The 27,581-nt window shown below is 49.1% G+C and overlaps 1 protein-coding gene across 1 annotated transcript in view; it reads left to right on the top strand.

Annotated features, from left to right (window-relative positions):
• Positions 1-224: 224 nt before the first annotated feature.
• PDE6D (phosphodiesterase 6D) overlaps positions 225-27,581 on the top strand; it is a 40,279-nt gene continuing 12,922 nt past the window's right edge. Inside the window, exon 1 of the mRNA XM_056850127.1 lies at positions 225-302. Coding sequence (XP_056706105.1) covers positions 253-302 — 50 coding nt within the window. The 5' untranslated portion in view covers positions 225-252. The remainder of the gene's footprint in view (positions 303-27,581) is intronic.

Here is a 27,581-nt window from a genome sequence, read left to right as displayed (position 1 = left end):
ACGCCCATTGGCCAGAGGAGCCGTCCGTCGCGCGGGGGGGAGGCGGGAGCGGCGCGCGCTGATTGGCTGGGCTCGGGCGGGACCTCCTCGGGTGGTTGGTGGAGCTGGGCAGTGGCGGGCGCAGCGGGGTCCGGGCCGGCGCGCTCTCGCCTCTGTCTCTCGCCCCCCCCCCCGCCCCGGCCTCGCTCAGGCCTGCGAGCCAGCCCAGCTTGGGCTGGGGGGCCGCCGAGCTCGGACGTGCGGAGCGGGACCATGTCGGGCCAAGAGGAGCGGGCCAAGGAGATCCTGAGGGGATTCAAGCTGTATCCGGCCTAGAGTGGCGATAGGGGGGTATCCTGGGGGGGGGCAATACGGTAATGGGGGCTCCAGAGGGGGCAATACGGTAGTGGGGGCTCCAGAGGGGGCAATACGGTCATGCAGTATTGGCAGGGAGCTCCAGAGGGGGCAATACGGTAACGGGGTGATGCAGGATTGCGGGGAGGCGCGGCTATTAGGGGATATACGGTACCGCCTCGACTCTGGCGGGGAGGGGTGCCTCTAGGACAGTGGTTCCCAACCTTTTTTTGACCAGGGACCACTAGGACTTTTTTGTTCGGTGCAGGGACCCCAAGGTTCAAAATAAAAATTCCGAGAATTTGAAAATAAACTTTAATCCTAACTGTTAGTTAAACATTAAACGTAGAATAATATTTGAATATATATTTTTATAATAGAGAACTTTTAATTGAAAATATTAATTTATGATGGGTTTATAACTTTGTTTCGCGGACCTTAATTTAGTTCTTGCGGACCCCTGGGGGTCCACGGACCCCTGGTTGGGAACCAGTGCTATAGGAGGTGGGCGCGCTTCGTTGGTGAAATACGGTAGCTCTGCAGGGGGGCTGCTTGTAATACGGTTTGGGCGTGGGGGGGAATATGGACGGTGTGCCATGAATTGTGGGGCGCGGTGCTGAGTGCAAATGCGGCAATGTCTGGCGAAGGCTGGTTTCGATCATTGCAAGTTGTATTTCTGGTGGGGTGTTGGGGGGCATCCCTGGTATTGCAGGGTGTGTGTGTGAATGTCTTCAATGCAAAGGGAGAGCCGGGCATGGAGGCGTTCTTACCTTGGTACCTGTTCGGCTTAAGCCATGCTGGTGGAATTCTGTTTTCGGCTTGTATTTAAGAGGGTAACTTTGCTTGACATTCTGAAACTTGCCTCTCTCATAAAATCATAGAATCATAGAGTTGGAAGGGGCCATAGAGGCCATCTAGCCCAACCCCCTGCTTAGTGCAGGATCAGCCTAGACGAGCATCCCTGTCAAGTGCTTGTCCAGCCTCTGCTTAAAGACTGCCAGTGAGGGGGAGCTCCCCACCTCCCTAGGCAGCCCATTCCACTGCTGAACTTCTCTTACTATAAAAGATTTCTTCCTAATGTCCAGCCGGTACCTTTCTGCCTGTACTTTAAACCTATTATCGGGCGTCCTATCCTCTGCTGCCAACAAGAACAGTTCCCTGCCCTCTTCTAAGTGACACCTCTTGCAATACTTCAAGAGAGCAACCACGTCCCCTCTCAACCACCTCTTCTCTAGACTAAGCTCTCTGGCAAAGGAACCTTGGGTTTTCTTCTGGTGAGGAGTTGCCCATTGCAGGAAACACGCAAAGTGTTGCCGGCTTCTCCTTACCACTTTGCCGCCCAGGTACATTGGGGCTGTGCAGATTTGCGAGGGTTATGTAAATGAAACGGTAGATCTGGAAATAACCAGGTCATCAAGTTTAGCCCCCTTCCCCCACCCCGGACTCTTGGCAGGATTCTCCAGATGTGAGCCTTTGCAAGGCTAATCCACACAATCCTGACAGTCGGGTGCCAAGTGCAGTAGAAGGTGCATTGCAGGGAGAGATGCCTGCAAAGCCAGTACCTTCAGGGCGCTTCAACAAACATGCTGAACTGCAAACTTTGGAGGGAGGGGGGAAAGAGTGTAAAAATCTCATGAGAACGAACCATCCTGATCAGGAGATGGTGATGGCTTAAAGCCAAAGCTTCTGAATGCCCGGTGGAACTTGCTTCTGAGTAAATCAGCGTGGAGGATTTAGGCTCTGCCCTCTGACTTCCTCCTTTCGTCAAAGTTACAAGAGAAAACGTAACTGAAAGTATGCACGCTGTATCAGTTTGCGAGCCCTTCGAAGCAGAATGCAGAACTTTCAGCTGAGGGGAATCTGGTGTGAGAGAATTGCGGTCTCCCTGCTTGTAAGGGGATGGCACCTCCCATCTTGGATAAGACCCCTGACCAACATGGCTCTTGATGCCAAGATTTCTGTAGATGGATTATATACTTCTCTGTGTTGCCATTTCGTGAAAGCTTGTGCCACTTTTGATTAACTTAGAGATACTCACGTGCCAGGTGCGAGGGCTCAATTTATCTTTTTATTTACTTATTAAAAATGTATATCTTGCCTTCCCTCGTCGTTCAAGGTTATCTTTGCTGGCTTAAACAAGGACACAAAACCTCTGTGGCTGGGGTGAAGCACACCCACTATGTCTTTTTGTTTTTATAATTTTTTTATTGTTTTTCCATACTGATTAAACACAATATTCAACAATCAATGTAAATAAGCATCAAGGTGTAGATTCCAATAAAAATTGTTGAAAATACATATATATAAATAAAATATGAAGACTTCCCCTACACCTCCCTCAATCTTGTCATTTATTTGTAATCTCCTTTGTTTAAAATTCTAATCCTAATATTATTACAAATATTTATAAGAAATTATTCTTTATTTAATATTACTTATAATCTAAGTGATCACTATTTCGATTATAACAATTTTCTATATTCAAGTAAAGAGAAAGAAATAAGAGAGAAAGAGAAAATAGAAAAAAGCACTATTTTATAATAAAAATGGATTAGATAATAGGTATCATTTTTTTACTTCCTTTAAAAATAGGTATCATTATAACTCCTCCATTTCTCCCCAACATCTAATTATCTATTATGTTAATGACAATAATTATTCTGTTTTTGTCAAAGCCAAGCCATTAATCAGTCCCTTTTAGTTAAATCCCAAGAAATCTAGACCCTTTGAACCAGTCTCTTTATTCTGAATTTCCAACATCTTCCTCTTTTTCTCAGTAGCTTTAAACGTCAAAGAGCATCCTTGGAAATTGTTAGTGCAGTTCCCACTGCAGAAACTGATGAGTGATAGTCAATCTGCAGTGTAGTTTCTTCCATCCCTAAGGCGAAGAAAAAGATCCCGGTGTTTCCAGCTTTTTGCCCTTTTAAGTTCTCCCAGTTAACATTGAAGAATTCATCTGGTAGATTATACAAACAAAAGTCAAAGTCTCTTACGTTCAAATCCATGGTTGTCAACTGGATTGGTTCAATTTCTTCTTGCAGATGTATATTCTTTGGTTGTCCATTGTGGCTCTCCAGCTCCTTAGCAAAATTTAATTCTTCTTTTGATGGCTTGTCATTTGGAGAGCTTTCTTCTCCCATCTCTGATCTCAATGTAGTAACTTGGTCTTTTACATCCTTGAGATCTTCCAAAATTACATCCAGTTTCCGGTTGAAAAGTTTGTAGATATTGTTTGTTAGAGAGAGTAATCGATCCATCTGTTTAGTCACACTTTCCATAGTTGCTGCTTCTAATAGTTCTGTTGAAATTTAATTGGTAAAGTCCAGACAGGTATATCACTAGTTCCTATGTTGTGGGTAGTAAAGAAATGTTGCGGGGGGTAGGATATAAAGTCGCATGCCTGCCGTTACTTCCTTTTGCCCAGGAACTTGGGAGATATTTGCCAGTTACACAGTAATGCCACACTTCCAGTCTCAAATTCCGTGGTGTTCTCGCGGTAGCAGACGATAGCAGACGCTTCCGGATAAGACGTGGCTTGAAAACTTGTTTACTCAGAAAAGCGTCTTCCCGGAAATGGGGGGGGGGAATCTTCTCCTCCCTCCCCTTTGCACATCTCAGTCTCTGGTGGCTGTAACGTCATTCAGAGAGTCCCGATTGTTATGTCTACCCACCGATCAATTTGATAAAAATCCTGCCGGTTTATCCAGTGTTTTTAATTTTCAAAGAGTCATCCAAACATCAGATGGGGAGATACGGATTCAATAGGTATTTTTTCGCTCCTTCAAGACTTCCAGATCCAGGTAAAACAAAAGGATTCTTGTAACTTACTCAGATTTTAGAAGAGTAGGTATTCTTGCTTCTGTATTGTTGCTTAGATCAGGGGTCAGCAAACTGTGGCTCGAGACCTGCATGCGGCTCTTTGGCCCCTTTAGTGCGGCTCTCCGAACTTGGTTCGGAGACCCTGCTCTCGCGCCCGCTCGCGCCTGCAGCCGGGCTGCGGAGCTGGCGCGCCAGAGAGAGAGAGAGAGAGAGAGAGAGCAGGCGAGCGAGCGTGCTGTCTCTCCCCCCGCCCCGCCGTGGAGAATGGCCGGGTCCCCCTTTCCCTTGCCCTCAATGGTTAGGAGGCTAAAGCCTCCCCTCCCCTCTAGCCGCGCGATTGCTGGGTGGGCGGCTGGGCGGTTCCTGGCCTGGGCCCGCCTGCCTATCAGCTGTTGGGCGGGGCGGGCTTTCTTTGGCGGCACATTCCCGGCAGCAGCGCTGGGCCGCAGCGCCCCGTCTTCTGCGGTGTCGACTCCGTTCCCCCGTCGTCTTCTGGGCCTGCGGGTCCCTGTAAGCCGGGAAGAAGCACACTTTGGAGCCAGCGCAGGGGCTTGTCTGGTAAGTTGAGGGTGGCGGGAAAGCCCTGGGGCGTGGGGTGAGGCCCCCGACCCGGGACACACATAATGCTACAACTCGGGGTCGTCTGCTGAAGCTGGAGGGTGGGAGATTCAAAACTGATAAAAGGAAGTATTTCTTCACACAACGCGTGGTTAAATGGTGGGACTCCCTGCCCCAGGAGGTGGTGATGACTGCCAACTTGGAGGGCTTTAAGAGGGGAGTGGACCTGTTCATGGAGGAGAGGGCTATCCATGGCTACTAATCAAAATGGATACTAGTCATGATGCATGCCTATTCTCTCCAGGATCAGAGGAGCAGGCCTATTATATCAGGTGCTATGGAACGCATGCAGAACAATGATGCTGCACTGGTCTTGCTGGTGGGCTTCCTGGAGGCACCTGGTTGGCCACTGTGGGAACAGACTGCTGGACTTGAAGGGCCTTGGTCTGATCCAGCACGGCCTTTCTTATGTTCTCATGTGTTTACTGCGTCTGTGAATCTAGAAGTTTGCTCACATTGTTCACATTAAGTGCTTGTCAGTCATTGTCATGATTTAATTTTATGGATACCTTACTTACTTTTTTCCCTCCTCAGAGGCCATGTCTACCAACTGGCTTTCTTGGCGGTAGACCTGGACTCCGAGGAGGGGAAAAAGTCCCCCTTCAGAGGCCAGGTCCACCAATTGGCTTCTATGGGCCTCCGGAGGCCTGGTCTACTGCCAAGAAAGCCAATGGGTAGACCTGGCCTCCCAATGGGACTCAGCCGGAGGCCAGGTCTACCAATAGGCTTTTATGGCGGTAGACCAGGCCTCCAGACGAGGACTCCGGACGGGGAGGGGGAAATGGCAGGGTCTTAGAATTTAATTTTTATCAATAAATAAGATCATTATTAAGTATGATATCAAGTTTTATTCAGTGTACCTATAGTTTAATTAAGACTTAAAACTTTAATTAAAGTTTATTAAGTTAATAAACAGTGTACCTACCTATATAGTTTAAGTTTAAGAAATTTGGCTCTCAAAAGAAATCTCAATTGTTGTACTGTTGATATTTGGCTCTTTTGACTAATGAGTTTGCCGACCCCTGGCTTAGATGGTAGTAGATAGGGGAGATCTGAGCCTGATTCCAAAGAGACCTTCACGGCAATGTTTTCCTCTAAGGCCGGCGGGACCTCGTTCAGGTTTCCAAGAGTCGTCCGAAGGCTCTCTCAGCAAAACTGGGGGTCAAAACTGCACTTAAAGGCAGCAGGGGTAGTCCTGTTTCCCGGTCCACTGTTTAGGATCGGGTAGGGGTGCAGGATTGCACCCCAGATTCGAACTATTCTTGGTTCCCTCCGGGAGCCCCCGAGAGACTTAGTGCTCAGATCAGCGTCCCTAGAGGAAGTCCCACACCCACTATGTCTAAGCATTCCCAGAACGAGTTCCATAAACAAATGTTTAATTTGCGTGCTCCACAATTTGCGGTGTTCCACAGTTGTTTTTGTGGTAGCATTTGGAAACTTCCTTGAATGTTTGGAATTGGGTGGGGCGGGTTGAGGAGTATAGTTCCTTTAGGGCCAAGATCAAGGTCTTGGAGAATGGCTTAATCCAGTATAGCTAAGACATTTTATGAGAAACTTGCAGCGACCACAATCCAGAGAGTTTCTTCAGGCACATGGAGGTCGTGGGCACTCAATGGGGCTTATGTCAGCCAGATTTTTTTCATGCGCGAAGGCAAAAAACACATACAATAATTGGTGCAAGGGAGTTATATTTTCATAAATTCTGCAACCCCTACACTTTTCACACAAGCTTCTTCAGGGGGATCTTTCTCCACTTCTCATGCTCATTTTGTTTTGGTGTGGCCTGAGCCAGGCTCCTAAATAGCTGCTCGCCTATGGTGACTAAAGGTTTTTCCCAAGTCAGCATCCAGGTGTCCTGCTCTCTGCGGTCAGGTGGCCATTGCAGGGAGAGTGGGCCCTGGCCCAGCTTTGGGGAGCTGGAGACACAAGGCTTATGCTGGATCAGTTGATCCAACAAGGCCTTCATTCATCCCTGGTTCACTGGGCTGGGATGTAAGTGGCCCCAGCTGCACTGGCAACCCTGGCAGAGCTCCAGAGGCTGTGTTGTGTGCTCTGGCCAGGATCCTGCAAGGATGTGTTACTCTGAGAGCATCATTCAAGGTCCACAGTGGGGTTGTGTGCAGCCAGTTTGGCACTTGGCCTCCACTGCGCTACCCCACCCCGGGCCCTCTGTCGCTGACGTCCTGCAAAGTTAGTGTGGGGCCTGAACATAAGAAAAGCCCTGCTGGGTCAGCCCAAGGCCCCTCAAGTCTAGCAGTCCGTTCACACAGTGGCCAACCAGGTTCTCTAGGAAGCCACAAACCAGACGACTGCAGCAGCACCATCCTGCCTGTGTTCCACAGCACCTGATATACTAGGCATGCTCCTCTGATCCTGGAGGAAATAGGTATGCATCATGAACATAAGAACGGCCATGCTGGATAAGACCAAGGTCCATCAAGTCCAGCAGTCTGTTCCCACAGTGGCCAACCAGGTGCCTCTAGGAAGCCCACAAGCAAGATGACTGCAGCAGCAGCATCCTGCCTGTGTTCCACAGCACCTAATAGAATAGGCATGCTCCTTTGAGACTGGAGAGAATAGGCATGCATCATGACTATCCTCCATGAACATGACCACTCCCCACTTAAAGCCTTCCAAGTTGGCAGCCATCACCACATCCTGGGGCAGTGAGTTCCACAATTTAGCTATGTGTTGTGTGAAGAAATACTTCCTTTTCTCTGTATGGAATCTCTCACCCTCCAGCTTCAGCCGATGACCCTGCGTTCTGGTATTATGAGAGAGGGAGAAAATCTTCTCCCTGTCCAATCTCTCCATACCATGCATAATTTTGTAGACTTCTATCATATCTCCCCTTAACCGCCTTCTTTCCAAGCTAAACAGCCCTAAGCTTCATGTGTAGAAGCATGGAATCAAACCTGGTTCTCCAGATTAGAGTCCCTCCTGTGTGATATTAGCATACATAAGAACATAAGAAAAGCCATGCTGGATCAGCCCACGGCCCATCAAGTCCAGCGGTCTGTTCATACAGTGGCCAACCAGGTGCCTCTGGAAAGCCCACAAACAAGATGACTGCAGCAGGATTATCCTGCCTGTATTCCTCAGTACCTAATAGTATAGGCCTGCTCCTCTGATCCTGGAGAGAATAGGTGTGCATCACAACTAGAATCCATTTTGACTAGTAGCCATGGATAGCCCTCTCCATGAACATGTCCACTCCCCTCTTAAAGCCTTCCAAGTTGGCAGCCATCACACATCCCGGGGCAGGGAGTTCCACAATCCTGGGGGTCTTTGGGCCCAAGTTTGCCTCCTGACTTGCGGAGGCCTGTTAACCATCTCAGGGGCCGCTGGGGGAGTCCTCCCTTGTAGGTGCGGGCGTGCCTTGTGGTGCTGCTTGACCATTGCCAGCAGGCATTTTTGCCATGGCAGGCCCTCCCTGGTCCCTATGGTCCTCCTCAGCTACCGGCCTTGACTTCTCGGGCACCTCACCTGAAGAGTCTGAGTCACTGGGCTGGTCAGCGGGGTGGGGTGGGTCATATATGAACATAGGAAGCTGCCTTATACTGAGTCAGACCCTTGGTCCATCAAAGTCAGTATTGTCTACTCAGACCGGCAGCGGCTCTCCGGGGTCTCAGGCTAAGGTGTTTTACATCCCCTCCTGCTTGGTCCTTTTAACAGGAGGTGCTGGGAATTGAACCTGGGACATTCTGCATTCCAAGCAGATACTGTCCCACTGAGCCACAGCCCCACCCCAGGAATGCAGGAAAGTTGCCCAGAAGGTGATTGTTTTGAAGTTGGAAATGACTGGCGTGTATACGTGTGGGCAGGCAGACTAGTACATTTTTATTTGATCTAGTATCTTGTTTAGATTTGTCTGTACAACTCTTCACCTGACCTTTCGACCACATTGCCCTCTTCAGCTACGAGGACTAGAACCGCCTGTTTGAAAGAAACCCGCACAGACCCCAGATTCCATACGAGAGGTCGAAGTGCTGCAGCTTTCCAGGGTCCCTGTTTTATGATTACCATAGCTGTGGGCCAGGTGTTTTCCGCTCCCCTCACCCCCACAACCTCCTGATTCCTGGGTTAAGATGATTCACTGCTGGCAGGAATTGGAGGAAGGACTTGGGATGCCCAGCCCCAATGCAGGACTTGGGATGCCCAGCCAGCAAAGTGTGAATTGCAAATGAACTGTTCAGAATACCATTCTGCTCATGAGTATGGGGGGGGGGGGCTTCAAGAAGCACCAACAGCTCAGTGCGTCTGTAGAGCTTAGCCCAGTAGCTTCCAGAAGTTGGTCGTTCCCAGATTGTACTGTCCAAGATCTTTCTGCCAGGATCGGTTTTCGCTGCCCCCACCTTGGTTCTTTTGGCCTTGAGGGAGCTGTCCAGCAAAGCTTGTTCCTGATGGGGAAGCGTTAAGCTCAGGGCCAAGAAGGTAGCTGTGCTTTTTGGAGAACTGTCTGCGCTGTGAATGCTCTTTCTGTTTGCTTTGAGAGAGCAGGGCCTTTTCAAAAGAATAGCTTTGGAGCCTGCTGGATTCTTGCTCTTAGGCTAGCAAAGAAAAGGCCCCTTTTTCTCACCCCTCACTGTTCTTTCCTTTTCTCTCTTTTCATGCTCTGTGCCACGCAGATAGTAGGGCAGCCTGAGCTGCAAGAATAGCACTTGTGTTTGTAAACCTCCCACTGAGTGGCGGCTCATGATACGTGCTTGTTAATATTCTTTGTATATTGGATAAAAGTTCTCTGGCTTTTGTGTTGTTCCCCCACTCCACCCCCCCCCGTGTCTTCCGTCATCCCCAAACGGATCCAGGCCTCAAAGGAGAATTGCATGGCCGAGTTGCCAACCCGGAGAGGTGTGGTCTGGTAGCTGTGCGAAGGGTTATGCGTTGACAAGCTGTGTTTCGGAGTGGGGTGGGGTTGGCCCGTCAGCCTTCCACCCTCTTCTCAAAACAGCCCCTGACTAAAATGAGTTGTTGCCCAGAGCTACAAATTCACATCAACGGGCCTGGAGACCTATGAGGAAAGGCTGAGGGAGTTGGGAATGTTCAGTCTGGAAAAGAGGAGGTTGAGGGGCTTTTCTTGGTCCCACCCCACCAGGCAAACGAACAGGGATCCTTCTGTAGGCAGCGTTTGGTGTGCTCCTACTGCTTGACTGGTTGGTGCTTCTCAGTTTTATGTCTTGCTTTGGTAAAGTACACGGAAAGGCTGTTTTGATTAGAAAGTGTATTTTGTCTACAGATGGCACCCTTTGAGTGTTTTCTGGTACTTTGATGGCAATTATGGAAGATGCATCATAAGAACACAAGAAAAGCCCTGTTGCATCAGACCAGGGTCCATCGAGTCCAGCCGTCTGTTCAGACAGGGCCAAGCAGGTGCCTCTAGGAAGCCACAAACAAGACGACTGCAGCAACATTCCCTTGCCTGTGTGCCAATGCACCTAATATAATAGGCATGCTCCTCTGATCCTGGAGAGAATAGGTATTCATCATAACTAGTATCCATTTTTACTAGTAGCCATGAATAGCCCTCTCCTCCATGAACATGTCCACTCCCCTCTTAAAGCCTTCTAAGTTGGCAGCCATCACCAAATCCTGGGGCAGGGAGTTCCACAATTTAACTATGCGCTGTGTGAATAAATACTTCCTTTTATCAGTTTTGAATCTGTCACCCTCCAGCTTCAGCAGATGACCCCACATTCTAGTATTATGAAAGAGGGAGAAAAGCTTCTCCTTGTCCACTCTCTCCTACCTTGTCCACTCTCTCCTTACCATGCATAATTTTATAGACCTCTATCTTGTCTCCCCTTAACCGCCTCCTTTCCTAGCTAAACAGCCCTAAGCGTTTTAATCGCTCCTCATAGGGCAGTTGCTCTAGCCCCCTGATCATTTTGGTTGCTCTCCTCTGCACCTACTCAAGCTCTGCAATATCCTTTTTTAGGTGTGGTGACCAGAACTGTACACAGTATTCCCAAATAATAAGGCAGTCTCTGTACCATGCGTGAACAGGTGCTTAAAATTTGGGGAATGTTTAGGTAGAACTAGTGAAACCTTGGCTGTCGGCGCCGACATTTCTCCTGCTATCATGGGGCTTTAGTGAAACGCAGGTCCCTGTAGGCTTGTGCACTTTCGACAAATAAGTACACTTTTATTTGGTCTTTGAAAAGAGGTGGATTCCTCTTCAGCAAGCCCATTGCTGAAGAGCAGCCTGCCACAAAGCCGAGGCTTTAATCTGACATAAGTCAATCCACTCAAGGTCCCAGCCAGAATAGATCTGATGATTGCTATGAATGCACAGTTGGTGAATAAAGTAGATAATGCTGCCTCCCAAAATATTAGCAAAAACTGGATTAAGCAGGTTCTGTGGATTCCCCCCCTTTTATCCTTAGGATTGAGCTCACGGAGTTGCAGTGTTAGTGGGGAGGTTTTAAAAGCCTCTGCAGCCGGTGTGCTCCAGGCGAACTCCAGAGGCAGACCGGAGATGAGGCTCGATAAGCAGGCTGCGGCAGTCCCTGGCACCCAGAGCAGAGTATGAAAATGGTGCTGCCCTCTGTACTACTGTCCCAGCAGTGTGCCCTGTGGCCAGCCGGATGAAGGTCTCCTGCTTGGCGCATCTCATTGAGTCCTGGCGGTGGTCTTGGCAGGTCTTCCTTCTGGCCACGGGGCTGCTGCTCCCAGTATTTTAAATTTCCCCCCAATTATTGGTGGTCTTTTTTACCTGCTCTTGCCTTGCCTTATACTAGCATTGGCCCCTTCCTCCTTTTATCTTGTTCTGGAACGGCAGGGAGGGAAAAGGCGTAGAGGAATGCCTTGGAAAAAGAACCCGTCTGCTGTTCCAGAAGGTGTAGAGCAGGGGTGGGGAACCTTTTTCCTGCCATGGGCCATTTGCACATTTATGACATCATTCAGGGGCCATACCAGGTGTAGATCTCCCGGTGCGGGGGGGAGAGGCTAGGGTTGCCATGTCTCCAACCACCACCTGGAGGTTGGCAACCCCAGGGGAGGCCACACAGAGAAGGGCTGCAGGGCGCCCCCACTCCACTCCCAGGTGGGAGGGCAGCCAGAGGTGGGCCCGAGCAAACGAGGCACCAGGGGGGCGCAACCCACAGTTGATCGGCAAGGGAGGAAGGAAAACAGAAAGAGGAAAAGGAAGGGAGGGAGAAAGAGAGAATGGGAGAAAGAAATGGAGAGAGGGGGAGAAAGAAAGAAAAGAATGGAGGGAAAGAAATAAAAGGACGGAGGGAGACAAAGAAAGGGAGGGAGACATTAAGCCAGTTGGGTGACCTTGGGCTAGTCACAGCTCTGTTAGAGCTCTCTCAGACCCACCTACCTCACAGGGTGTCTGTTGTGGGGAGGGGAAGGGAAGGTGATTGTAAGCTGGTTTCATTCTGCCTTAAGTGGTGGAGAAAATCGGCATATAAAACCATCTCTTTTTCTTTGTCTACCTCGGTAGCCTGGCAAATGCCTCCTTCTGCTCAGAAGCCAGAGAAAGGCACCAGTGGGGCTGCAGCCGTCTGCAAGACTTGAGAGTGGATGTTATAGCCCAAGCAGTTTAGTAGTCACTTGACCGTTGTTCTTTAAATCCCAGATAGCCTCAGCTGGGCTCCTTTGTCTGGAGAAACTCCCCTGGGCTGGGCTGCTCTTTCTGTGGCAGAGTGGCATGACCAAGCTTAACTGCATGGATCCTGGAGTCCTGTGTGCAGTTCTGGAGGCCTTCCAAAAGGATGTGGACAGAATGGAGTGGGTGCGGAGGAGAGCAATGAGGAGGATCCGGGGCCTGGAGACCAAGCCCTACAAGGAAAGGCTGAGGGAGATGGGAATGTTCAGTCTAAAGAAGAGGAGGTCGAAGGGGGGGACATGATTGCTCTCTTGAAGTATTTGAAGGGCTGTCACTTAGAGGAGGGCAGGGAGCTGTTTCTGTTGGCAGCAGAGGACTTGCAATAATGGGTTTAAATTGTGGGTGAAAAGGTCACTGGCTGGATATTTGGGGGAAATATTTTACAGTAAGAGTTGTTCAACAGTGGAATCTGCTTCCTAGGGAGGTGGTGAGCGCCTCCTCACTGGCAGTTGCTCTAGTCCCCTGATCATTTTGCTTGCTCTTTTCTGCACCTTCTCAAGCTCTGCAATATCCTTTTTAGGTGTGGTGACCAGAACTGTACACAGTATTCTCGGTGTGGTCTCACCATATATTTGCACAAGGGCAGTATGATAGCAGCAACTTTATTCTCTACTCCTTGTCTAATTATGGCCAGCATGGAACTTGCCTTTTTCACAGCAGCCGAGTCCTTTTTTCCTAGTTGGAGGGCGGGGTGGTGGTGTCATAAAGAATGCTTGTAAAGGAGGCAGAGGTACAATGGCTGTTGTAAGAAGGGAAATTCAAAGCTCCCTTCGTCAGACACGGCAGCGTAGAGTAGGCCCACGGTAACGTCAGAGCAGATCAGGCAACAGCGTCAAGGGAGGTAGAGAGGATTGGCGACTGCCAGTGCAATCCTTGACAGAAACCAGTCAGGGAACATGTTAGCCTTCCAGGACGTTCAGTTGCTGATTTAAGAGTAGCAGTTCTCTTACAAAAGGGATTTCAAAGGGAGATTAGAAAGAGAGAGTGCTGAATTACAACTAATAATGAAGCTCAAGACAATGCATTCTCCTGGACTGAAGAGACCTGGGATTAATGTCTCATTACCAATGCTGATTTCTCCATGCCGACTACCCCTCTGCATTATCACACCTAAATGCAGTCATGCCTACTAATGTCATTGATCTGCTTTTGATATTTACATTGCCATTGCGTGTCTAATTCACTCCTCTCTGCTTAAGAATAGAAGGACTCACATTCTAGCTGTATCTGAAGAAGTGAATTGTGACTCAAGAAAGCTCATACCCTGCCAGAAATTAGTCTTTAAGGTGCTACTGGACTCCTACTCTTTTCTGCTGCTGGTGACAGACTAACACGGCTATCCATCGTGATCTAAATCCTTGACGAGAGTTCGTCACTGGGTTTAGAAGGCTGTGACTCTGCTTAGGATTGCACTGTGCAGGACTGAGAAGAACGTAAGAAGAGCCTTGCTGGGTCAAACCAGTGAGGGTCCATCTGATCCAGCATCCTGCCTCACCCAGTGGTCAACCAGTTCTTCTGGAGATCCAGCAGCAGGGCACAGAGGCCTTCTTGAGAGCATCAGAAGAGCCTTCTTAAGAACATCAGAAGAGCCCTGCTGGATCCGACCAGTGGTCCATCTAGTCCAGCATCCTGTCTCACACAGTGACCAACCAGTTCCTCTGGAGGTCCAACAACATGGCACAGAGGCCCAGGCCTTCTTAAGAACATCAGAAGAGACCTGCTGGATCTGACCAGTGGTCCATCTAGTCCAGCTGCCTGTATCACACTGTAGCCAACCAGTTCCTCTGGAGGGCCAACCACAGGGCACAGAGGCCGAGGCTGTCCCCTGATACTGCCTCTTGGCACTGGGATTCGAAGGATGACTGCCTCTGGATATGGAGGTTCTCTTTAGTCACCATAGCCAGTACTAGCCACCGATGGATCTTTCCTCCATGAGCCTGTCTAATCCCCCTTTAAAGCCGTCTATTCTATGGGTTTGATTCCCCACTCCTCCAAATGAGCAGCAGACGCTAATCTGGTGAACTGGATTTGTTTCCCCACTCCTACACACGAAGCCAGCTGGGTGACCTTGGGCTAGTCACAGCTCTGTCAGCCCCACCTACCTCACAAGGTGTCTGTTGTGGGGAGGGGAAGGAGATTGTAAGCAGGTTTGAGTCTCCCTTAAGGGGTACAGAAAGTCGGCATATAAAAACCAACTCTTCTTCTTTTTCTTCTTCCTTTTGCCCTTCTTGAATCCACTGCCCATCAGCTTCATTGGATGCCCTCGAGTTCTAGCATTTGGGGACAGGGAGAAAAAAGTGCCCGTGCTTTAGCCGTGGTTTGACGTGGAGCAGGGCTGTGCTGGGCAGTTGGGAAGAAGGCTCTGCCCACTGTGCCTGCCATACAGCTGGCCTGCAGCTTGTCTCCAAAGGTTTGAGGACTGGCTTTTGTCGCTTTTCAGTTTTTTGAGTCTGAACACTGTTCTGTTGGAGGTGCATGAGGGGTGGAATTCAATGTTCTTCGAAACTCAGGCACTTGCCAAAAAGGTCTGTGTGCTGGGGAGGGGCTGTGGCTCCTTGGTAGAGCATCTGTTTGGCTTGCAGAAAGTCCCAGGTTCAATCCCAGGCATTTCCAGTTAAAGGGACCAGGCAAGTAGGTGATGTGAATAGACCTCTGCCTGATACCCCGGAAAGCCACTGCCAGTCTGAGTAGACAATACTGACTTTGATGGACCAAGGGTCTGATTCAGTATAAGGCAGCTTCATGTGTGACCATGTGAGTGCTGATGACTTTAGGGGAGGGGCCGTGGCTCAGTGGGAGAGCATCTGCTTAGCATGCAGAAGGTCCCAGGTTCAATCCCCGGCATCTCCAGTTAAAGCGACTAGGGCAATAGGTGAGGTGAAAGACCTCTGCCTGAGACCCTGGGGAACCGCTGTCAGAGTAGACAATACTGATTTTGATGGACCAAGGGTCTGATTCAATAGAAGGCAGCTTCATGTGTGTATATGTGTGGAGGAAAATAATTTTCTAACGTTATGGCTGTGAAAATTGGTCTGCTAACAGGGCTTCTTAAACTTTTCCCACTCGTGACCCCTTTTCGCCCAAAACATTTTTATGTGACCCCAGGTATATAGGTATATAAAATAGGTATACAAATCAAACATATACTGATAATGTTCAGAAACCTTTTACTGTTGCCAAATTTTTCGCGACCCCCACATTCAGTTATATGACCTCATATGGGGTCGTGACCCACAGTTTAAGAAGCTTTGTGCTAGTACATAGTGCTTGTGAAGTCCTAAACTGGGGAGTGATTGAATAGCAGTTGCCAGGGGTGTGGGAATCTGCAGAGCTGTCTGCTCCTCCCCATGACCACTGAGAGCAGAAACCCATTAGTCAGAATGAGCACGCAGGTTTCAAGCTTGCTGGATTTCTTGAGAGTTGCAGAAGTTGAGTTAATCTCCATATGGGATTTCGATTTTCGAAATGCAAAGGGCGCCCGGCACTCGCCGTGCTGTCTGAATGTTTTGTGCAGAGACTGGTCCCTTCTAAGTCTCAGAGAGAGAGATTGCCCTGTTGTGGTGCTTCGTCAGCAGATAAGACACCGGTTCCTTTGTCGGCACGAGCTTTGAGCCGTGAGCCATAGCAGGTCTGCCAGCCGATCTGGATTTTTATTTTGCTCAGGAGATGCAGGCAGTAATTCCTACATGGAAAAGATATGGAAGAATAAAAAAAAACTTGGGCAAAGGCCGTCACATATTGGGCTAAACTGGCAAAAATGGATTTTACTACTTTAATTAGTGAGTTATAGAAACTAGTTTTAATATTCTTATTTTTTACTGTTAATGGATATTTTTAAAACTGTTAAGACACTTCTTCGGAAGTCGGGTGATGGGTCACTTTTTTAAGGTGCGTGGAGGGCAAAGGGGTATCTTTTTGGTCTTTATAATTTTGTAACTACGAATGTATTAATAAGTATATATACATACTCTTTTGTATTTTCTTTTGTTAATTTTTTTATATATTATTTTTATTGTATTTGTTTGTTTTATGTGTTATGTTATAAAAATTAATAATATATATATATATATATATAGAGAGAGAGAGAGAGAGAGAGGAAGAGAGAGAGAGGAAGAGAGAGGAGATGCAGGCGGGATGTGACTGCCAAGCCCGCTGTGAGATTTCGACAAGATGAAATCTGTACATGAGTGAGACCTATCTGCATTCCCCACTCCTCCACATGAGTGTTGGAGGCTAATCTGGTGAACCGGGTTGGTTTCCCCACTCCTACACATGAAGCCAGCTGGGTGACCTTGGGCTCGTCACAGCTCTCTCAGCCCCACCTACCTCCCAGGATGTCTGTTGTGGGGAGGGGAAGGTGATTGTAAGTCGGTTTGATTCTTCCTTAAGTGGTAAGAGAAAGTCGGCAAATAAAAACCAACTCTTCTTCTTCTCTGGGCTTCCCTGACACCCTGAAATACATGAAGAATTGGCTAGAGATGCTCGTCAAATGCCCGAGAGTCTCATCCTCTCGGAACGATTCGTGTTTAGGGCACTGGCTTAGCGAGATAGATCCCCATGTGGCCCACTCGGCGCATTATTAGATTCGCTAGCTTGAATGCCCAGCCTGCCTCTGGGGTCTCGAGAAGGAGAGAGGGCTGGGGGAGGGCCCTGCACTCCTCCCCTTGCCCCGCCACACTGCAATAGTTCAGATTGTGCTTCTGCTACAAAGGCGGGTCCTTATGGGCTAATTAGCATCCCTACCATGGCATCACCGGTCCTTTGGTGTATTCCCAGAAGGCGGTTCTGGCACTTGTGTGTGTGTGTGGGGAAAAGCAATTCCAGATGCTAGGATCTCACAGGAGTTTCATAAACTGCTGGCTTCAGCGTCTAGCTGGGTTTGTGTTCACATTGCTCCAGGCTTGTTCCATCTACACTGACTTCTAGTTTGCTTCCGGGCTCAATTCGAGGTGCTGGTATAGAGCTTTAAAGAGCCAGCATGGTGAATTGGTTAAGAGCTGTGGTCTCTAATCTGGAGAACCAAGTTTGAATCCCCACTCCACCACATGAGCGGCGGACGCTAATCTGGTGAACTGGGTTGGTTTCCCCTCTCCTCCACTGGAAGCCAGCTGGGTGACCTTGGGCTAGTCACAGCTCTCTTAGAGCTCTCTCAGCCCCACCTACCTCACAGGGTGTCTGTTATGGGGAGGGGAAGGGTTTGAGTTTGTCAGCTGGTTTGAGTTTCCCCTAAGTGGTAGAGAAAGTCAGCATATGAAAACCAACTCTTCTTCTGCTTCTAAAGCCCCGTATGGCCTGGGACCAACATACCTTAAGGGCCCCCTCCTCTCATACAAACCTTCCTGTACACTCCGGTTGTCTTCGGAGGCCCTGCTTCAGTTGCCCTTCCCGTCTGAAGCTAGACAAGTGGCAACCTGAGAAAGGGCCTTCTGTGTTGTGGCACCGAAACTTCAGATCTCCCTCCCCGGGGAGATTTATCCATCTCCCTCTCTTATTGTCTTTCACCAGCAGGTGAATGCTTCTTTTGTTTCATCTGGCATACCTCCAATAGTGGTTACTGACACTCCAGCGTGGTCTAGTGGTTAAGAGCGGTGGTTTGGAGTGGTGGGCTCTAATCTGGTGAACCGGGTTGGTTTCCCCACTCCTACACTGGGTGACCTTGGGCTAGTCACAGTTCTCTTAGAGCTCTCTCAGCCCCACCTACCCCACAGGTTGTCTGTTGTGGGGAGGGGAAGGGAAGGTGATTGTAAGCTGGTTTGATTCTTCCTTGTGGCAGAGAAAGTCAGCATATAAAAACCAACTCTGTTCTCCTCCTCCTCCTCCTTCTTCTGTTTGTGTTTTTTAATTGAATTACTTTATGTATTTTTAACTGTATTTTTAATTGCTCAGATGTTTCAGTGTTTCTTTTATGTTCGCTGCCTTGTGGACCCCATTCGGGTAGAAAGGGCAGCATAAAAAAATGTTTAAAATAAACATTCCTTGTGGCAGGAAGCCCGTATCTGTCTGGCATTGTGGCTGCTTGGACCATGTTTATCCAGATATACTTTTTAAAATAGCATGGCTCCCTCTCTGGTGCCTATTGCCATGGTGCCAACGTGCCACTCGCTGGTGAGGCAAGCAGCTCTCCCCGGTGAGACTGACTTTCTGTCATGTTTTCTCTCCCAGGTGTGCTGCTGCTGCTGCCGCGGAGGGGGTGGAATACTTGCTTTGACGTTTAGGAGGGTGCGTGGAGTTGCCGCAGAGATTCCACCCTGTTTGCAGGCCAGTGTGTCATGTGGTTGGAATGAATGAACGGGTTGGTTTTTGAGGGTTTGTGGCTCAGTGGTAGAGCATCTGCTTGGCATGCAGAAGGTCCCAGGTTCAATCCCCGGCATCTCCAGTTATAGGGACTTAGGCAAGTAGGTGATGTGAAAGACCCTCGGCCTGAGACCCTGGAGAGCCACTGCCGGTCTGAGTAGACAATACTGACTTTGATGGAGCGAGGATCTGATTCAGTACAAGGCAGCTTCATGTGTTGTGTCCTCTGGGGGGGGTGTTCTGGGCTAAACTGTACATGGGCTAAAGCAGGGGTGTCAAACATGGCCCGCGGGCCGGATCCAACCCCTTGAGAGCGCTTTTCCGGCCCGCAAGTCAGCTGAGCCAGGTGCCCCCCCCCCACACACACACACTCCCAATCGGGGCTGGTGGGGCATGGCCTGGCCCAACCAAGTGACATTTATGTCATATCCGGCCCTTGTAACAAATGAGTTCGACACCCCTGGTCTAGAGAGATGACTCACGCTAGATAAGCCCTGTTGGAGTGCGGAAAAGCCCTTTTGCTTTTGAAAATAGCAAATGATAACTGAGGCAAACCATTCTATTTGTTGCACACTCTCAGAGGGACTAGAACCCACTCTATTAGGTGCATGAGTTGCTTCGTTGGCGGACAGGTGTAGAGAGACGCATGCAGGTGGGATCCATGAACACGTGAAGCTACCTTACGCTTAATCAGACCCTTGGTTCACTAAAGTCAGTATTGTCTACTCAGACCGCAGCGGCTCTCTAGGGTCTCAGGCAGACGTCTTTCACAGCACCTACTTGCCTAGTCCCTTTAACTGGAGATGCCGGGGATTGAACCTGGGACCTTCTGCCTGTCAAGCAGATGCTCTGCCACTGAGCCACAGCCCCTCCCCAAGAGAAGACAACTAGCAGCGTTGAAGCCAGAAGTGGTGGAATATAAGAAGCAGCAGCTGGCTTGGAGAGCCCGTATATGTGTGTGGAAGAGCAGAGCGAGCTATTGTCCTCAGCACGGAAACATAGAGCTGGAAGGGACCTCAAGGGTCCCACCCCCTGCACAACGCAGGAAATTCACAACTACCTTCCCCCTCCGCCTGGTGACCCCTGCTCTATGCCCAGAGGAGGGCAAAACAACCCCAGGACCCCTGGGCCAATCTGGCCTGCAGGAAAATGGCTTCCTGGCCCCAAAGTGGCAATTTGGCATTACTGTGGGCATGTAAGAAAGGGCCACAAGATCCGAGCACTGGCTTATTCCTTCCTGCCCTCCCTCTCACGATCTGTCTAAAATCATAGTCACTGTGATAATATTACCATTGTAGGCATGTGGTGGTGACGGCTCTTGGCAAGACTGATTTACAGCTATGCAGAGTTATCCCCGTCTAAGCCCATTGAAATGAATGGGCTTAGACTAGAGTAACTCACTTTAGGGTTAAAAAAGAGCAAGAGTCCAGTAGCACCTTAAAAGACAAACAAAAACATTTTTTTTTGGCAGGGTATGAGATTTCCCAAGTCACTTCTCACTTCTACTGCTACAGACAGACTACCACGGCTGCCCCATCGTGATCTGTCACTTTAGGATTACACCATTAACCAACACAGACTTGAGGTTTTGTTGTTGTTGTTGCATTACAGCTGTTAAAATTAGCGTCAGATTCTTAGAAAGGTAATACTTTTGCCAGTTCCTTCTGTTGGGAATGAGTCACGGCGCTTGTCTGCGTTTGGACTCTGCAATCCTGCTGCTGCTGCAGCCGCTTTTTGGTGCAGCATTTGCTTGGCGTGCGGAAGATCTCGGGTTCAGTCCTAAAAAGGATCAAGTAGGAGGTGACGGGAAAGACTTTTGTTTTTGACTGAGCTGCTGCCAGCCTGAAGAAGAAGAGTTGGTTTTTATATGCCGACTTTCAACACCACTTAAGGAAGAATCAAACCAACTTACAATCACCTTCCCTTCCCCTCCCCACAACAGACACCCTATGAGGTAGGTGGGGCTGAGAGAGCTCAAAGAGAGCTGTGACTAGCCCAAGGTCACCCAGCAGGCTTCGTGTGGCGGAATGGGGAAACCAACCGGTTCACCAGATTAGTGTCCATTGCTCATGTGGAGGAGTGGGGAATCAAACCAGGTCCTCCAGATTAGAGTCCACTGCTCCAAACCACTGCTCTTAACCACTACACCATGCTTGCTCTCAAACCACCACTCTTAGCCACTACACCACGCTGGCTTTGGAGGGCGTTCCAAAGGTGAGGGGCCACCACAGAAAATGCCCTGGGGCACAGAGAGCCAGGCTTGAGAGGTAGACCTTAGCTGTCAGTCTGGATAGTATGGGGGGGGGGGGGGGAGAGGGAGAGACAGTCCTTCAGGTATCCTGTCCCCAAGCCATTTTGGGCCTTGAAAATATTTTCCAGTTGTAAGAGACATGAGACATTCTGTCCTTGACTGTTTCCATTCTTCTTTGGGTTCTGTATGTGAAGTTCCAGTTCCACTGGAGGACGAGCGCTTCATACCTGTGAGGCTTTTGCTGCTAGATGGTTCCCTCTTCACAAAGAATCTGCACAAGTTGGTTCGTGCAACAAAAATATTTATTTATTTTATTTAAAATGTTATTAGCCGCCTTTCTCTCTTGTGGAAATCAAGGCAGCTTGCGATATAAATAAAATATTATTACAAACACAGTAAAAACAACAATAAAGCCCATTACTGCAATTTAAAATCTCAGGTTAAGCACTGCCAGTAAGGGTTGGTTTCCCCACTCCTACATATGAAGCCAGCTGGGTGACCTTGGGCTAGTCACAGCTCTCTCAGCCCCACCTACCTCACAGGGTGTCTGTTGTGGGGAGGGGAAGGGAAGGTGATTGTAAGCTGGTTTGATTCTTCCTTATTTCTTCCTCAGGTTGAGGACTGCCAGTAAATAAAAACGAAACCAAATGCAGTCCTAAATAAAACTGTCTTTATTTGCCTCCTATTGCTTAACAGTGGTGGGCCCAGGCGACCTTCCTGGGGAGGTTGTTCAGTAATTAAAACATTTATACCCCACCTTTCGTTGTGGTTCAAGGCGGCTTCTAACAATTTTTGTTTCATTAGCTTTGTATCCTGTCCCTAAAGCAGCTTGCAGTATTAGCGAAATGCAGTCGATTTCATCTCTTAAAAACTCCAGTGAGATAGCCCTGGGAAAACCAACAGAGGGTTGTAGGGCAGCATAAAGACTGACAGATTTACTGAAGCAGAAAACCCCTTTCAATTTGAAAACAAGAACCATAAAACAAAGGGGAGAGAGGAACAAAATGAAAGCAGGACTTTTAAAACCCTGAACTCAGGAACGAAATGTCAACAAAAACGCCTAAAAAGCCTGCAGACACGCATGAATCTGCCTTATACTGCTGGTCCATCAAGAAGTAAAAGAAGAGTTGGTTTTTATACCCTGATTTTCTCTACCTATAAGGTGTCTCAAACCAGCTTACACTCCCCTTCCCTTCCTCTCCCCACAACAGACGCCTTGTGAGGTAGGTGGGGCTGAGTGAGTTCAGAGAGAACTGTGACTAGCCCAAGGTCACCCAGTTGGCTTCATGTGTAGGAGTGGGGAAACCAACCCGGTTCACCAGATTAGACCCTGCCGCTCATATGGAGGAGTGGGGGAATCAAACCCGGTTCTCCAAATCAGAGTCCACCGTTCCAAACCACCACTCTTAACCACTACACCATGCTGGCTCTTAACAATATTTATTTCAATAAGAGCTTTCATGGGTCTCAGCCCACTTCATCAGAGATGTGACGGATCCTCACCCCACCCACCTGCCCCATAATATTTTCCCAGTACAATGTTTCCATCGCGTATCTAACTGTGCTATATTCCATCACATATCTATTTGTGGGCTGTGACCCACAAAAGCTCATGCTGAAATAGATGCCATTAGTCTACGGTGCTGCTGTGGGTTGTTGTTTTTTTTGAGCCAGCGTGTTGTAGTGGTTAAGAGCAGTGGTTTGGAGCGGTGGACTCGGATGTGGAGAACCGGGCTTGATTCCCCACTATTCCACATGAGCGGCAGACGCTAAATCTGGTGAACTGGGTTGGTTTCCCCACTCCTACACATGAAGCCAGCTGGGTGACCTTGGGCTAGTCACAGCTCTCTCAGCCCCACCTACCTCACACACAGGGTGTCTGTTTTGGGGCGGGGAAGGGAAGGTGATTCTAAGCCGGTTTGATTCTTCCTTCAGTGATAGAGAAAGTCGGCATATAAAAACCAACTCTTCATCATCATCTTGGTTACGAGAGACTTATCGCGGCTACCCCCTTTGCACCCAAGAACTCTACCCAGCCTCTTCTGCGTGACAACAGGCGCTCAAAGATTGTGGTTGTTTTTAGCAGTGCCGCTGGAGTTTTTAGCAGTGTCTCCCTGCTTCAGGCAGGCACGTAGTCCCCTTTTGTCAGGCTCTCTTCCCGCAAGTGCTGCCTCTCCTCTTCCCTTTCTGGCCTGATGAGCTCCTACTTGGCCGGCAGCAGCTTTTCTGAGTGATTCTCTCCAGTTCCTGACCTCTGCCAGACTTTCTAGCTTTGCCCTTTGGTGCCTGAAATGCTGCCGTTTTGAAACGCCTTGGATGTGGTTTGGGGAAAACGCTGGCTCTGCAGAAAGGAAACGTTGAGCGAGACTCAGAGCGGGCGTGCTGGCCTGCTAACGCTGTGAGCGGGAAGCGTGTTTGTGCCGCTGGAGGAAAATGTTGGGCAGCAGTCCTGGAAACTGCTAGGATAGGGGTAATGCTGACTACATATATCTCGAGGCAAAAGCAATTCTGGAAGCCAGGCTTCGGGATGGCGCTGATGGATTGGAGTGTCCCTTTTTGTAACGTGCATAAGTGTGTGTGTGCGTTAAGTGCCGTCAGGTCGCTTCCAACTCATGGCGACCCTGTGAATCTGTGTCCTCCAAAACATCCCATCTTTAACAGCCTTGCTCAGGTCTTGCAAATTGAGGGCTGTGGCTTCCTTTATTGAGTCGATCCATCTCTTGTTGGGTCTTCCTATTTTCCTGCTGTCCTCAACTTTTCCTAGCATGACTGTCTTTTCCAGTAACTCTTGTCTTCTCATAATGTGACTAAAATACGATAGCTTCAGTTTAGTCATTTTAGCTTCTAGGGTCAGTTCATGCTTGATTGGATCTATAACCCACGATTTGTTTTTTTGGCAGTCTGTGGTATCCATAACACTCTCCTCCAACACTCCTCCAACCTGCATAAGGCTGGTCTCTAAAAATTTGATGGGGGAAAAATAAGAGAAAATCAAGGTTGGCGTCAAGGCGAGGATCTTTCTAGCCCTCCTGTGCCATCATTTCTTTCCCTTGTACAAACCTGGACAAATTGCTGGCATCTTGTCACCTGGTGCCTGGGTGTGGCTGGCCGCCTTAAGACTGAGAAGGGGAGGGACCGTGGCTGAGTGGCAGAGCATCTGCTTGGCATGCAGAAGGTCCCAAGTTCGATTCCCAGCATCTCCAGTTAAAGTGACTAGGCAAGTAGGTGGTGTGAAAGACCTCAGCCTGAGATCCTGGAGAGCCATGGAGAGGGGCTGTGGCTGAGTGGTAGAGCATCTGCTCGGCATGCAGAAGGTCCCAGGTTCAGTCCCCGGCATCTTCAGTTAAAGGGACTAGGCAGGTAGGTGATGTGAAAGGCCTCTGTGACCCTGGAGAGCTGCTGCTGGTCTGAGTAGACAATACTGACTTTTATGGACTAAGAGACTTCATGTGGTCACAAGTAGCTGGCGCTGTTACACCTGGCTGAGCATTTCGCGGCATGTCTGTGTACTCCAACCCAGGCCCAAAGGACCACAGAACCGGTGCCTGAGCCCGAGGGGCTTCAGGCTTGTTCATCTAAAACTGCTCCCCTTGTCTCGCGACCCCAGGGAAAGCCATGTCGTGAAGCTAAAGGGGATTTCATGAGCTATCAGGCATGACGCGAGAGCTAGCTGCTCACAGGGGGCGGGGGAGTTCGCGGAAATATCTGTTGGACTTGCCTGATGCTGTGATTTCCAGCAACAGGGAATAAAAATGAAAGTAAATTATAGATGCCCTTTCCTTCAACCCATCAGGGGTAATTGATTATTTTTGTTACTTCATTTATACCCTGCCTTTCCCCCCAATTTATTATAACCTGCCTTTCTCCCCAATTTCTCCCCAGTTTATTCAATCCATCAGTGGTAATTTATTATTTTTTGTACTTCACTTATACCCTGCCTTTCTCCCTCTGTCCCCTTACGTAAGCCTCCACAAAATTAACTGAGGCTGCCGGGCAGGGCCTTTTTTGGCCTCCTGAATTTTCCAAGCTAGTGCGTTTGTCAAATTTCCTGAGCGTTTCTCTTCTGTAACTCCTGGGCGCCTTGCAGAAAGTGAAAATCATTTGTGCCGAACGTCTGCCTTTCCCTGGGTTTAGAAATCAAGCGCTGGGGAAGTCGTTTCATACCGCGCAGTGGGCGTCTCCCCTGAGCGAGTGCGTTTGATGGCATTGTCGTGGGAGAAATACTCTCAGATGCACCTCCGTTTTGTCCTGTGGAGGGAAATGAATGGAAAAAGCAATTAGAGCTGTTTTGGTCCCGCCTGAAACGGGATGGTTTCAGTGCTTTGGTCATGTTGCTCTCGCTGGCATCTCAGCTTCCTCTTGCAATTTGATACTTTTGTCAGTGGTTAATGGCTGTGAACGTGGTTTCACAGGTTAAGGCTGTAGGGCAAAAATGATCACAGTTTCCTCCCCCCCCCCCAAACTATTTCTTTTCCCTGCCTCCATCTAATCCAGGGCTGGGGAACCTTTTTTTCCGCTAAGGGCCATGTGGATATTTATAACATCATTCGCGGGCCATACAAAATTATCAACTTAAAAATTAGCCGACCAATCCCCAAGCAGGCAGCTGCCCCAGACGCCCCCCCGGGCCAAGTAGGCATTCATGCAACTGGTGGCGCACTTGCCCACCTGGTGGCACAGGATGGTCCATTGCACCAACCAGGCATAGCCGTCCCGCCGCACACCGGAGTTGCTCCTGCTCCACATGGTCGGGGCTAGATTCTACAGCCGGCTCCTGCTACCTCCACCTGCAGGGATGAAATGAGGACACACTGGCTAAGAACTCCCCCACCCTTCCCGCACATTCTGGCCCTGCCCCCTTTAACCCCTCCATTGTTGCCACTTCCTCCCTCAGCCCTCTTGTAGTACAGAGGGAATATATTTCTCCATGGCCCAGGTGGGAAAGGATTAACACAGTTTCTTGGGCGGTCCTAGCAGCTCCATAACTAAGGACTCTTCTGCAAGAGGGAAAAAGTTCCTTTTCTCGGCAAAACAAACTCACATCCGCCTTGAATAGAGGCTATTCCTGTCCGCGGGAGGGGGCAGATCACCAGTCTTAGATCCTTCTGAGCTAGAGATCTGCCAGGACCCACAAAGGGCCAGACCAAATGATTTCGCGGGCCTTAAACGGCCCCCGGGCCTGACGTTCCCCACCCCTGATCTAATCCTCTGCTTTTCCTCTTCTGCAAAATGCTTCCAGAAGGCCGAGATGGCTGATTTCTTCGAGACTTCTGTGATCTTCGATTTTTTCCAGCCGCCCCCTTTATAAAGGGCAATCTGCTCATGAGCTGATCGCATACACCAGGGGTCCCCAGCGAGGTACCCGTGGGCACCATGGCGCCCACTAACACTTTTTCTGGCACCTGCCAAGTGTTTTTAGGAAGCGGGTGGGGCCAGGTGAGGCTTTTACCCAGCAAGGTTTCTGATTGGCCACTGGAGATTCGATTGGCTGCGCAGATGTTTAAATGTGTTGCGTTGGCATCAGCTTTATTTATTTATGTGTGTATTATTTTGCAATTTCTAGGCCACCCTCCCCAGCCAAAACTCAGGCTCAGGGCGGGTTACATCATTTAAAACTTCCATCAATAATATTAAACTTAAAACAATAAAACACAGAAGAAGAAGAGTTGGTTTTTATATGCCACCTTTCTCTACCACTTAAGAGAGAATCAAACCGGCTTACATTCCCCTTCCCTTCCCCTCCCCACAACAGACACCCTGTGAGGTAGGGGGGGCTGAGAGAGTGTGACTAGCCCAAGTTCACCCAGCTGGCTTCGTGTGGAGGAGTGGGGAAACCAACCCAGTTCACCAGATTAGCCTCCGCCGCTCATATGGAGGAGTGGGGAATCAAACCCGGTTCTCCAGATCAGAGACCACCGCTCTTAACCGCTACACCACACTGGCTTTCCACACCACACTAGCTCTCCTTACAAACAAACAAAATCCCATGATGGCGCTCACTATCTAATCACGTTGGTCAAGCAAATAGGTAGGCGCCCCCCCCTCCGATCGATCCAGCAGCGCACATAATGCGAGTGTAGGGAGGCCAGCGATTGTAATATCTGCGGCTCCCCTCAACTATAGGCCCGGCAGAAAAGCTCTGTCTTGCAGGCCCTTTGCTGCCACCGCGGCACAAGGATCTGCACTGCGTTACCGAAGTTAAGCTGTGGCGCTCTTTATGTGGCTGGCTTCGCCTCCTGGGGCAGCCGTTTTGTTGCTGTGCCCCCCATGGCTTGACAGAATTTGTCTGTTTGTTTGTTTTATATTTCACTCTCCCCCACCAAGCAGAGCTCAGAGCTGCCTCCCACAAGTTGAGACGTACGTAGTACATACAAATTTAACAAACAACAACAGACTTTATTTGCAGTCATAGACCATCAAATATTCCACAAAATTGTAATTAAATACATACATAAATAGTTATGAACTGATAATGTGTGTGTGTGTGTGTGTGTAAAGTGCCGTCAAGTCGCAGCCGACTTATGGCGATCCCTTATGGGGTTTTCAAGGCAAGAGACTAACAGAGGTGGTTTGCCAGTGCCTTCCTCTGCACAGCAACCCTGGACTTCCTTGGTGGTCTCCCATCTAAATACTAACCAGGGCTGACCCTGCTTA

The sequence above is a fragment of the Euleptes europaea genome, chromosome 5 (genome assembly GCF_029931775.1).
Source record: "Euleptes europaea isolate rEulEur1 chromosome 5, rEulEur1.hap1, whole genome shotgun sequence".
Classification (NCBI taxonomy): Eukaryota; Metazoa; Chordata; class Lepidosauria; order Squamata; family Sphaerodactylidae; genus Euleptes; species Euleptes europaea.
Note: the sequence above shows the minus strand (reverse complement) of the source record. Positions and strands in the feature narration are given on the sequence as shown.